This window comes from Mustelus asterias, chromosome 8 (assembly GCF_964213995.1).
Source record: "Mustelus asterias chromosome 8, sMusAst1.hap1.1, whole genome shotgun sequence".
Lineage (NCBI taxonomy): Eukaryota > Metazoa > Chordata > Chondrichthyes > Carcharhiniformes > Triakidae > Mustelus > Mustelus asterias.
In genome coordinates this window covers 55,584,599-55,597,211 of record NC_135808.1, presented here as the reverse complement: position 1 = coordinate 55,597,211, position 12,613 = coordinate 55,584,599, and the positions used below count along the sequence as shown (strand labels likewise).

General features: G+C 39.5%; 1 protein-coding gene across 5 annotated transcripts in view; it reads left to right on the top strand.

The window, feature by feature from the left end:
* The window catches only part of ralgps2 (Ral GEF with PH domain and SH3 binding motif 2), a 515,898-nt gene extending 506,949 nt beyond the window's left edge, over window positions 1-8,949 (top strand). For 3 of the 5 annotated variants that reach the window (XM_078218004.1, XM_078218007.1, XM_078218005.1), the window contains one exon: window positions 5,853-7,842. In XM_078218004.1, coding sequence (XP_078074130.1) covers window positions 5,853-5,882 — 30 coding nt within the window. In that variant the 3' untranslated portion in view covers window positions 5,883-7,842. Of the gene's footprint in view, window positions 1-5,852 lie in introns of all 5 variants that reach the window. The other 2 variants (XM_078218008.1, XM_078218006.1) reach the window with 1 other exon arrangement.
* The last annotated feature ends 3,664 nt before the right edge of the window (window positions 8,950-12,613 follow it).

The window sequence follows — 12,613 nt, the reverse complement described above, 5'->3', positions numbered from 1 at the left end:
ATTTACCAAAAAAACATTTTTTTATTTCAAGTTTATCAACATTGATTTTTCCTCGCCCTCCTGTTGAGCAAAATCTCTACTTTTGGTCTATTTCATATGCTATCCAGATTCTTTAGAAAAATAAAAAATACAAGCAGATGTAAGTCTTTCAGCCTTGCAGACCTGCTGCACCATTCAGTAAGATCATAGCTGAACTTATACCTTCATTCCACCTTTCCACACTGTCCCAAAAATCTATCAACTTCTGCCCTGGATATACTCAACAGCTGAGCATCTACAGATCTCGGGTGGAAAATTCCAAAAATTCAGCGCTAAATGGCTGACCCTATATTCTAAGGTTGTAACAAACTCTTGGTTCCTGAGTTCCTCAGCCAGGAGAAAAATTAGGGAAACAAGTAGCAACCAGATTTCATTTAAACATGAAATGTTAAGAAATATTGCTGACATAAAGCTCCTGTGACAAAAAAATCCTGTATTTCTGCCATATTTTAGTTTGATGGAAAGTTCTTTGCACTTGATGATCAAAAGACTAATGTGTTCAGCTTCCTAGGCTCAAGTTCTGAAATTCCTTCCCTCTATCTCCGAACTACATTTTTACCTCTCTCTTCATTTAAAACATCCCTTAATGTTCCTCTCTTCTTTTAAACTATGCCTTTCTAACCAAGCTTTTGGTCACCTGATTTAATATCTTAAATGGTTTGATGTCAAATTTTGTTTGATTACACTCTTATAAATTACCTTGGGATGTTATACTACATTAAAGGTGCTGTATAAGTGCAAGTTGTTGTTTATCCCAAGTGCGTTGACATTCAAGTGAGCAAGCTATGCTTCATTTGGTTCTAGCCTTCGTGTGATCCCATCTGAACTATAATGTTCGGATTTGAGAATCTCTAGAAAGGTGTATTGTCCCTGGAAGGGCCACAGCACAGTTTTAATAAACTGGTAGGAAAAGATAAGCTGGACCCAAGCAAGCACATACTGTGTGATCTGTACATCTATATGTGATGGCCAATTATTTGTAAACTAATCGACACCATGAAACCACAGCATGTACTCAGGGATATTTGATGAAGTTGTTACTTTAAAGTCAAGTCACTTGGAACCTTAAAAAAGGTAGGTTAGTCTTAATAGAACATCAAGATAATTAAGCCTATACAAAAGTTGTCAATGACGTTTTCACTTTTAGATTATGACATTGTGTTTTCCATTTGAGGAGTTGGTATGATATCTACTGTAAATATATCACAATGCTGTTACTGACAGGGATGAGAGAGAATGAAACCCCATTTTCTTTGAGCATACTGCCTGTAATCAGTATATTTTTGAAAATGAAGATGTATTTGCTTTTTAACTCCAAGTATGTGGTCGATTTGAATAACAAGCAGCAATCTTTTGTGAATTTAAATAAAGAAGATAATTTATTAATGCATTCATCCCAAAAGTTCCATCCTATGCCACTCACTTGACACTCACACACCGACAAAACACACACAAGAAAAAATATAGTTAAACAGAATGGTGCACTTTTACAAGTTATAAATAAAAGAATAGTTTGTAATTCACATGTTTGGTTCATCTTAGACAGAAATATCCATTCAAAACTCAGTGAAGAAGGTGTCTTCATTCTTGAAGAGCAACTTCAATGGATTCAATAGCAGAATCATAGATCAGGATTATTTAAGGATTCCCTCCAAGATATATTTTTAGCAGGTCACAAAGCTAGTATTAAAAAACCCACAAGTAACTAAGAGATCATGTTTCTGTACTGGTCAACTTGAAAGGGAACAGGTCGGGAAACCTTACAATGTTGCAGTCTAAAGTTTTGAAGCATGGATATTGCTGCCTTTGCTACTGTCTCGTGCTGTGTTTTCTACAGACTGGTTTCTCTCTGTCCCAGGATAATCAGATTTGTGATCTGTGGCCAGTTTCTGTCATGTGACCAACTGATCAGTTGTCCTCCCAGAACGATTTAAAGTTCAAGACAATTCCTATGCAATTGGGAGATGGATGTTGGCCATTCATATATACATATGGATGACTGGTTTCTGCAACTATCTCCTCTTAAGTATCAGGCTCAGAAACAGTGGGTTTCAGAGTCCATTGATAGAGTTTTGGATAATTCCACAAACAGTGGGAGGTATGAATTCCATACATTTTTAAAAAAATCTTGGTATGTTAATTCTAGGGAGCCACTCCACCCATGCCCATTTAGTTAAGATTTTTCTGGAGACTTTAAATACTTATGAGTCGATGCAGAAATTACATAAATTACCCCTGACCCTTAGTAGCCATCTCAGCAGCTTTTTGATGCCCATTTTAAAATAATATAGTCCATAGTTATGAATATGACATGCCTTTATTGGACATAACAATACATATGTTAAGATCCTTAATCGGGCATTTTCAAACAATAATGCCCAATTCCAGAGCTCATTGCCAAAATGGGATCATCATCTTGTCACCATCTCTCATTCTGCACTCACTGCACATGGGAAAGAAACAACATGGAAATGTTGACTCATTTGAGCCTTATTGGACTGAAATGGACCGTGTTGCTGCAACCAAGAGGAGAGCCATCGTGAACTACAAACAAATCTCCAGCAAACGAAAGCTAAATGCTCTCAGCTGCCAGAGTCAAGCCTCAGCAGACTGCTCAGTATTGTGCCAATCAATTTTGGTTAAAATGCTGCAACAGCATATTTCTGTTGCTAAATCTGGGCATGCCAGAGGGATGTATGAAGGAGTTAAGAAAGCAACAGGCCCAAATCAGCTCCCATGAAGATAGAGACAGGGGTGATCATCACTGAACTAACAAGCAGATGGAAAGGTGGATAAAGCATTACCTCGAATTCCATGCAACAAAAAATGTTATCATTAAAGAATCCCACAGCATCATTCCAGATTTTCTTGTCATGAACAGTTGGACAGTGAACCCATCACTGTACAATTCAGCAAGGCTATTGACTGTCTTGCCAGTGGTAAAGCCCCAGGAAAGGATGGCATTCCACCTAAAATCATCTGAACTGGAAAACTGATACTGCTGCAGTATCTCCATGAACCTTTGTGTCTTTGTTGGAAGGAAGGATCTGTGTCTCAAAACACAAGTGATGCAGACATGCTCATCCTGTACACCGATCACAGAGACTGCAACAATTACAGAGATGTTTTGTTGCTTAGTATTGTGGTAGAAGTCTTTGCTCACATTGCTCTCATTAGATGGTATCACATATCTATCCTGAGTTTCAGTGTGACTTCAAAGTTGGCAGATCAACAGTTGACATATTTGCTCACTTTGGCAGTTACATAAATGCTGTTAACAGTGCAGACCACACAACATTGCCTTCATAGACCTCACCAAGACCTTCAGTCTCATCAGTAACCACAGAATCTTCAAACTGTTGCGAAAAATAGGCTTCCCTGTTGGACTGTTGACTGTCATTTCTTCCTTCTCAGCGGACATATACAGTTCCATTAGTTACACTGGAGCAAAATCACTTTTAAGATCCACAAAATGACAAAGCAAGGCTGCATCCTCGCACCAACTCTCTTTGTCATATTCTTTTCCACGCTGCTAATGTACGCATCTGGCAACTCAAATGAGGGTACCTATCGGCATGTCAGAGTTGACAGCAAGCTGTTCAAGTTGGCAAGACTGCACACCAAAACCAAAGTGCATAAGCCTTGGTCCGTAATTTTTTGTTTGCTAATGTGCTGGCATCCCATACTGAAGTTCACTTGCAGCGGTTTGTAGGTAGGTTCTAGCAGTCTTGCATGAGTTTGGACTGGCAATCAGTTTCAGGAAGACCAAAGTTATGTGCCAGGACATAGTAACTCCATGTTCTATCAACATCAAGAACCTCACCCTGGAGGTCCTCACCAGCTTCACACAGCTTGGATCAACATCAACAGCAATCTGTCTCTTAATGCCAAAGTCAGCACTTGGATTGTCAAGGTCACAGCTGTCATGTCAAAATTAAGAAGGTAAGTGTGGACCATATGTACCAGTCTTGTGTGCCCAGCACACTCCTTGGAAGTCGCAAAACATGGACAACTCAAGCGAACCAATAAAAAGGGATGAACAACTTGCATCTCCGCTGCCTCAGATGAATATTGGGAATCTCCAGACAGGACAAAATGGCAAATATGGAAGTAGGCCAGTGTGCAGGGATCCTCAGCTTGTTTGCCCTCTGCGACTGTGTTGGCTAGGTCATGTGCATTGAAAGATAATGACTGCATTCCAGAAGACATGCTTTTGTGACACGCTTGCTATCTGCATGAGATCAACAGGTTGCCCAAGTCTGTGAACACAAGGGTGTTTGCGAGCAATACTGTGATACTGGTATTGAAGTTGATGCATGGGAAGTCCTTGCTGCGGAATGGAGTGCCTGGAGACAAGCAGTCAAAAAGAGCATGCAAGAAGTCGAGAAGAGAAACTAGGAGATGGTGGAAAAGAGAGCCTACCAGAGGGAAAAAAATCAGTCAACCTTGGACCAATGCTATTCACGTATGCCAGCTGTGGAATGAATTTTGGAAATAGGAGCACATGTAGGCCATTTGGCCACTTGGGTTTGCTCTGCCACCCAATTTGATCATGGCTGATCTTCGACCTTAGCACCATTTTTTGTCACGAAGCCACGCATCAGTCACAATAGACTATGTTCAATCCAGAAGTGACACAACCGAACACAGTCTATAATCTCTCAAGACAGAAAGATGCCTGCTTTCGATACATGTATTATCTTATGTTCAATAAGTTAGTTAAAAATCAAGAACAATGGGTCGAATTTTTTGATTGATTTTCAAGTGTTGTCTCTGGCAGGAGAAGACAGAGGGCAGCCTGCCAGCTGACTTCCCAGGTTTTCCTGCTGTATTTTTAAACTAAGAAAATAGAAGGGGTGGGGGATGATACAGTGGAGAGGTCTGCCAAATGTATGGTAATATATGCTAATGAAGTTATTGATCTTTCATGGCAGAAACCCCAATATGTCATTGGCAATGGACAGGGGCAGTCTCAACGGGAAATTCTGCTGCCATAAAAGCCATTTTGGAACTTGCACTGGATTTTCAGCCCCCTCCACTAGTGTCTTGCCTGCAAAATACAGGGATTGAAAATTCCCCTCCCCCAATATTTTAGATTGTAATGCTCTGCTACTTAGTGAAAACAAAATAAAATTCCTTTTAAAATCACAGAATCAATCCAGTAGCTGAAGTTATTGATAGAAACGTTTTCTTTCTGCTGTCCTGAGAACACTATCAGATGGAAGTTTTTATTTTTTACAAGTTCTTTTATAAGTTAAGCCTCAACGTGGAATTTGCAATGACAAAGCTCAGGTGTCATAGTGTATCTCTTGTACAGCTGAAATGTCTCAGAAATTTTTCAATTAGCATTTGATAGAATTCAAACTTGAGGCATAGCTACCATATTTTCATTGTAATTCTTATGATTGCAGTAGTTAACTGACGCACACTATTCATAGTATAGATATCTTGCTTTTAATTGTCAAAACACCAACTTGTTTGAAACTAAATTTGAAGATCACCAACCATGGTATGTGTTTTTCCAAGGGCATGAATAAGAAAAAGAAATGGTAAAATGTGCCCATAATAGTATGAAGTAGTGTAATATGTATATAAATGTTGAGATTTCAAATGGTTTTGTCAATCTAAGTTGTTGAAGCATACTAAATGGTGGTTAGAATATGCGTCAGTTTGTGGGAGAAAGGAACATATCCATGTCCTTGAACTTTACTGAAGTAGCAGATTTATTATCCTGGTGCTATGGGGAATGATGGGTTTAAATCCTTCGGTCAGGTAATTGTTTTGTCTAATAATTTGCAATGTTATCTCCACAGGTTCCTGCAAACTTAATGTCTTTTGAGTGACTGTAACTCTGACATAATTCAAAAATTGACCTGGATGCAAGCTTGATAAGTATGTGCTGTTCGTGAAAGGACCTTGTGGAAGAGTTCCAGCATTTTGTTCTTTCTGTGCCAGAATTGAATCCAGGGATGTGCTTAATGTCTTCGTATTCAAGTACTGACTACACAGCACTAATCGCTAGGACTAAATGGGAACAATGCGGCAACCCTGGAGTAGCTGAGAAGCATTGGACAATTGATCTGCACTTCCATGGACTGTGCACTCCCAATTGCACTGACTGCCCTGTGGAACCACTGCCTTAAGCAAGAGATTTGTTACACCAAATAGTGTACACGTTATATCCAGTAATGCTGGGCTTTTGATACAGAAAATCCAGCTAGATTACAGTTATTGTAGTTAACAGTTTTGGGAGAGCTTTCTTAGCTTTTTTTTGTGTTTCATTTTCCTTCAGCATTCGTTCTGCTAAAATGCTCTAGTCTAGTTAACCCATGTTGGGTGTGAAAACAGAATGAGCTATCTGTGTAGTCATCAGTATTATTGTGTAGAATAATTGTACATCCATAGGTTTTTAATACCTAAAATATTTTATTTTGTTTGAAAAAGTGTTTTTTAACTGAACTGTTTTGTACCCAGCGTAATTTCCTTTTTTTTTAATTTTTACAATGTGAACATTTTTTCTGTGGACTTTATCTGCTGCAATCTTGAATGAAAGAAACTACCTGTGGTAACTTTGTACTATGAACATTTAACATCCCATTTGACTCTTGTATATTTTTCTCAATCTCTTACACTAATGTATACAGCTTGCTTTGAATCTCTCACATCCTGCTAACGCACAGTCTGTATTCTATTAACTAACCCTTGAAGTACTACTGAACCTGATGGTAACGTTCTAATTTTGTGTGACTGATGTGTTTTCCACGATTCTGGATGTAGTGTGTGTATGTGTGTTTGCACAAGCAAGTTTAAAAATCCTTTAGGTACATATTAAAGAAAGTTTTCCTACTCAAACATGTCTTGGAAGTGCAAACAGCTGATGCAGCGTTACATGCTGTTTCCACCAAATGAATATTATTGCAAAAATAATTTTAAATCATCTTCATAGAGGCATCCCAAAATTACTAAAAGGTTGAGTTAAGTTTCCACATCCAAGGCCCTCAAATGTCTGAAGACCTGTGATGGTCCTGCATGAAAACTTCTTGTTATTTTATCTCTTCTCCCTATTTCCCAATTATTTTCTGCTCCAATCAAACCAAAACACACCATTATTCCCAATGGATTGGTAGCAAAACCTGACACTGCATGATGTGCTAATAGAATCATAGAACCCTACAGTGCAGAAGAGGCTGTTCGGCCCATCGAGCCTGCACTGACAACAATCCCAGTAAGAAGTCTCACAACACCAGGTTAAAGTCCAACAGGTTTATTTGGTAGCACAAGCCACTAGCTTTCGGAACGGTGCTCCTTCATCAGGTAAGTGGAAGTTCTGTTCACAAACAGGGCATATAAAGACACAAACTCAATTTACAAAATAATGGTTGGAATGCGAGTCTTTACAGGTAATCAAGTCTTACCCAGGCCCTATCCCCTTATCCCTATGTAGTAACCCTGCTAATCACCCTGACACTAAGGGACAATTTAGCATGGCCGATCAACCTAACGTGCACATCTTTGGAGTGTGGGAGGAAACTGGAGCACCCAGAGGAAACCCACACAGACACGGAGAATATACAAACTCCACACAGACAATCAGCCAAAGCCAAAATTGAACCCAGGTTCCTAGCGCTGTGAGGCAGTGGTGCAAGCCACCGCGCCATCTTATGCTATATGTAATTGTGAGACCCTAATCTTTTGTAAATGCATAGCTGCTACAGAAGTCTGAGTTGCAGGTTTGTGCTGCTGCAAGTCATTTTAAATTAGGTTTGTATCATTTGAATGCAGATTAAAACTACTAATTGAAGCAATGTTTGTAGGGTGTGACCCAGATATTTTACAACTTGTCATTCTGGCACTCCCAACCCTGGAGTTTATATTCTGAAATCAATATTTCACAGTTCTGCAGCTGAGATGATCATTTTGGTAATTATTAACGGTCTAACAAATATATAGCTTTAGTTAGGCATTATATTAATGTAGTATAGTGGAAACGATTTGTTAAAGAATGCCAGCAGATATTTATGTCTGTCTCAGCTTGTGGAGTTCTTGATCTCAGCCCTATAACTGGAAAACTTCAATGAACATTGTCCCCTACATGGGTAATGAAAATTACACATACATTTCTCCAAAGGATCGTGGAAAGCAAATGTCCTGCTAACCAGGAGAATTAAAGGCACTGGTCAAAAATTGCCATTTTCTTCTTCAGAATGTGTCAGCAAACAATGGACATCAAGAACCATGCTCAGGTAAGTAATGCAAAAATAAATTGGCTTTGGTTTCATTCATTTTTATTTTGTTATTGTTTTTATACATGAAGGATTCCTACACCAAAGTTTGACAATTACAAGAAAGGTTATGTTTGTTCTAAGCTAGGCCATTAATTTGGAGCATTGACATTGAAATTAGTTCTGGTTTGTTTTGATTGATATTTCATTCTGGCTGCCCATAAAAGTAGTCATGATAGACATCATTCAGGATGTGGAAAACAAGAGATAAGAGTTTTGATTGAATGAAAATATTTCACTGGATCTATTGAAGTAGAATGCTGAGTACAGATACTAGTGTAAGAGGAAGCTGGTTGCAAAACAAAATATTTCCAACCTTGTTCATTGAAACCCAAATATTAGTATCCCAAAACTATGGATGACATGGCATTGGATAAGAAATTAATTCATCATTATATGGTTCTAAGATAGTTAATGATTTAGTTCAGAAAACCTTGTGAGATCCTAATTGTGTTTTCAATCAACTGGAGTCAAAATAGTTGAGAGTATGTCATGAGAATGCCCTTTTAAAGATGATACCACCATTGCAGTATGTGTCATTATTTGTGGTAAGGTGCAAGACTACTTTCCTTCACTGAAGTACTTGAAATTGTTTTAACAATGTTTCAATAAAAATCCCCAAATAACGAAATGGTTGCTGCTATGTAAGCATTTTCTGCTGAGAATTCAGATGTGAAATTATCCACACAAACCCTGTAACACACGTGGATATTTTAACAGGATTTCCATTGTTAATTTGATCACTGATCTGTGATGGTTCCCTATAACATCACCATATAGAGATGTATTATCTTTTCTGTATCAATCACACAAAGTTCTTTTTCAACAAAAGAAATCCCCTATTTTTCTAATAATTTCAATTTCTCGCATCAAAAAGTTGTAAACACAGTCCAAATTCTCTTCAAAATATTATAATGGGAAAATGCTCTAAAGAACAATACAGCACAGGAACAGGCCCTTCGGCCCTCCAAGCCTGCACCAATCATGTGTTCCGAACTAGACCATCTGTTTGTATCCCTCTAAATCTGTTTGGATTTGAAGATTTGCCACCTTGCCTTAGGCAGCTTACTCAGATAGCACTGTGGTGCTGCTCTCTTCAATCTTTCACCTACTCTAGCTCCAAACTCTATTTCACAAATTAAATTAAACCTCTACTGAAATAAACTAGTAGCTTTCTCATATCATGTATAAAATCTATAAATACATGAGTTAATCATAAACCTCTGCTTTCAGTTTCTAGTTATGTTTAATTTGCCTCCCCAACTAAATTGCCTACTTACTTCACTTTGCTCTCACCCCCAGCTCTGTGGGCCCCATTAAGGCCTGCCATCAATACATTTTTCTACAATTTCTTATTTACTGTTAAACATGTAAAAACAACTTGTATCTAAACTTTATTTCCTACGTTACAAAAATGCCAAATGTCAAGAATATTTCAGTCCTAGGAACTGACTGTAAAGTGCTTTGGGACATTCTGAGGTCATAAAAGCTTCTATCTAAATGCATGCTATTTCTTTGTTTCTTTCATGCCAGTAAAAGTTTGTCACAAATGCCATTGACGCCAAATAGATAATGCTGCCTTTTAAACTTTTTTTCCCTGTTGCCCAAGCCTCAGTGCAATATTGCTTCATCTTTTCACTTTCCTGCCACCCTGCTAACTCCATTGGCCCACATTGCCCCTGCCCAATATTATCCCCTGTTGCTTGTGTTCTATGGCCACATTAACACCATTGTTTCTTCTCCAGTCTGACCCAAATAGTACCCTGTGGTCTACTTGATACAGCTCTGCAAAGGAGGAAGAGGAGGCAAGGAAGGAATTGTGGGAAATTTGAAAATAATAACTGTGACCCTTTGCTGGAGGTGCTCTGACCACAGTCAGGTAGGCAAGAGTAGAATCAAACAAGAGCAGTCCCCCAAGCTGAACAACAGAGGAGAGCCATTTGTCAAGGATGCTTTTCAATAATGTCAAAAGGAACAGAAAAGTTGAGGAGGGTCTTTCCTGAGGGCCATTTTAATTCTGAGAATGGAAATATAGTTGGAGAGATGAACATAGTAATTGCAGGAGAGATGGACATAGATTTGGGTTGTGACAGTACTTTCAAGGATTGATTGAAAGTAAGTGCTTTGGGACATCCTGAGGTCATAAAAGCTATCTCAATGCGTGCCATTTCTTTGTTTCTTTCATGAAGTGGAGTGATTGCTTGCATGGTAAGGGGACTTTTGGGGGCATGACAATGTCAGCTTAGGTAGGGAGATTAAGTGTTTAGAGAAAATTTTGAAACCTCAATTTCTGGTCTAAGGTGCTACCATTGAACTAAGGCTCAAACTTGCCCTGTGAGTTCTTTTCTCTTTGTCCGTCTTCATACAAATACTTTTTTTCTGCCTTTTCACGTTTTGTTTGCTTATCCTTTTAATTTCTTTTCGATCAATGTGTACTAACAGCTCTCAAAAAGACCAGCCTCACAACACAAAAAGATGCATTTTTGCATAAGGACCAGAGTTTGTCTGAACAATGCAAATTAAGAATGTGTTACACAATTGCTCACTCAATGAACCAGATCTTCTAATCGCAATAGCAGCAAACCTGAGGGAGCAATTTATGCTAGAACTGGGGGAGCAGGTGGGAAGTGGCAAGCGTTGCTGAGCATTGTCAGGAGGGTGAAGTTGGGTATGTGCATTGTCAGGAGGGGAGGTGATGGGGAAGTGGCATGAGCATTGTCAGGGATGGTGAGCATTACAGTTGCTGCAGGAGGGGTAGTGACATTGTCGGGGTGTGCAGGAGGTGGGTGAGCATGTCAGGATGATTCAGGAGGGGTGTGAGTAGTAATCAGTGGTGTGGAGACATCAACAGTGCTATAAGTGCAGTGAGAGCATGAGCCGTGTCAGGAATAACATGTCCATTTAAAAACTCTGCAATTCAATGAACTGAAGACACACTTAAAGGAGTGTCTTAAGCTTAAGAAAAAAAAGGGTTGTTGGTTGCTGTAACTGCCCTCTGCTACTAGGACTTCACTCTTCCAGCATCACTGGATTCAAGCTGGGGCCAGGACAGCTAGTTCCTAAGATTCTTGTAAAAGGTTGTGGGGGCAGTGAATTTTAAATGTAGTCAGCAGCGTGTGCTCCCAATCTGCAACTGACTGGAAGATCTGGACTAATATGTTTTCCATTAAAGCATATTGTCCTGTATTTGTGCCCCTAGCTAAGCTGTTCCAGTTCATCTACAACACTGGCATCTACCCTACAATGTGGAAAATTGCCAATTTCCAGCCCAAGAATCTGCTCTCGATCATCAGCAAAAGTGATGAAATGTTTCATCAACAGTGCTATCAAGCAGCGCATATACAGCAATAACCTGCTCACTGGCACTCAGTTTGCAATCCACTCGGCTTCTGATCTCATTTTTTATATTCTTTCTTGGGATTTCAACGTTGCCAGCTCATCCAGTATTTATTGTTCATCCCTAATTACCCTTGAAAAGGAAGTGACAAGCTACCTTCATGAAGAGCTGCAGGCCATATAGTGCAGGTACAACCACAGTGCTGTTCAGAAGGGAGTTCCAGGATTTTGACCCAGTGACAGTGAGAGGACAACAATATAGTTCCGAATCAGGATGGTGTGTGACTTGGAGAGGAACTTGCAGGTGCTCATGTTCCCATTCATCTGCTGCCCTTGTACCTAGCTGATAGAGACTACGGGTTTGGAAGGTGCTGTCGAAGGAGTTTTGGTGAGTTGCTGAAATTCATCTTCTAGATGGTATACACTTCTGCAACTGTGCATCAATGGTATAGGGAATGAATGTTGAAGGTAGTGGCTGGGGTGCCTGCCAAGCAGACTGCTTTGTGCTGAATGATGTCAAGCTTCTTAAGTGTTGTTGAAAAAGCACTCATCCAGTCAATTTGAGAGTATTCCATCACGCTCCTGACTTGTGCTTTGTAAATGATGAAGTGCATGCTTTGGGGAGCTGCTGCAGGATTCCCAGTCTCTGACCTGATCTTGTAGCCACAGCATTTATACAGGATATTGACACTGGGGGATTCAGCAATAGTAATGCCATCAAACGTCAAAGGCACATGGTTGAATTCGCACTTATTGGAGATGGGCACTGCCCACACTTGTGTTGTACAAATGTTACTTGCCACACCAGCTCAAGCCTGAATGTAGTCCAGATCTTGCTGCATATGGACATGGACTGCTTCAATGTCTGAGGAGTCACAAATGGTGACTAAACATTGTACAATCATCGGCAAACATCCCCACTTCTGACTTTATGATGGAGGGAAGGTCTTTGATGA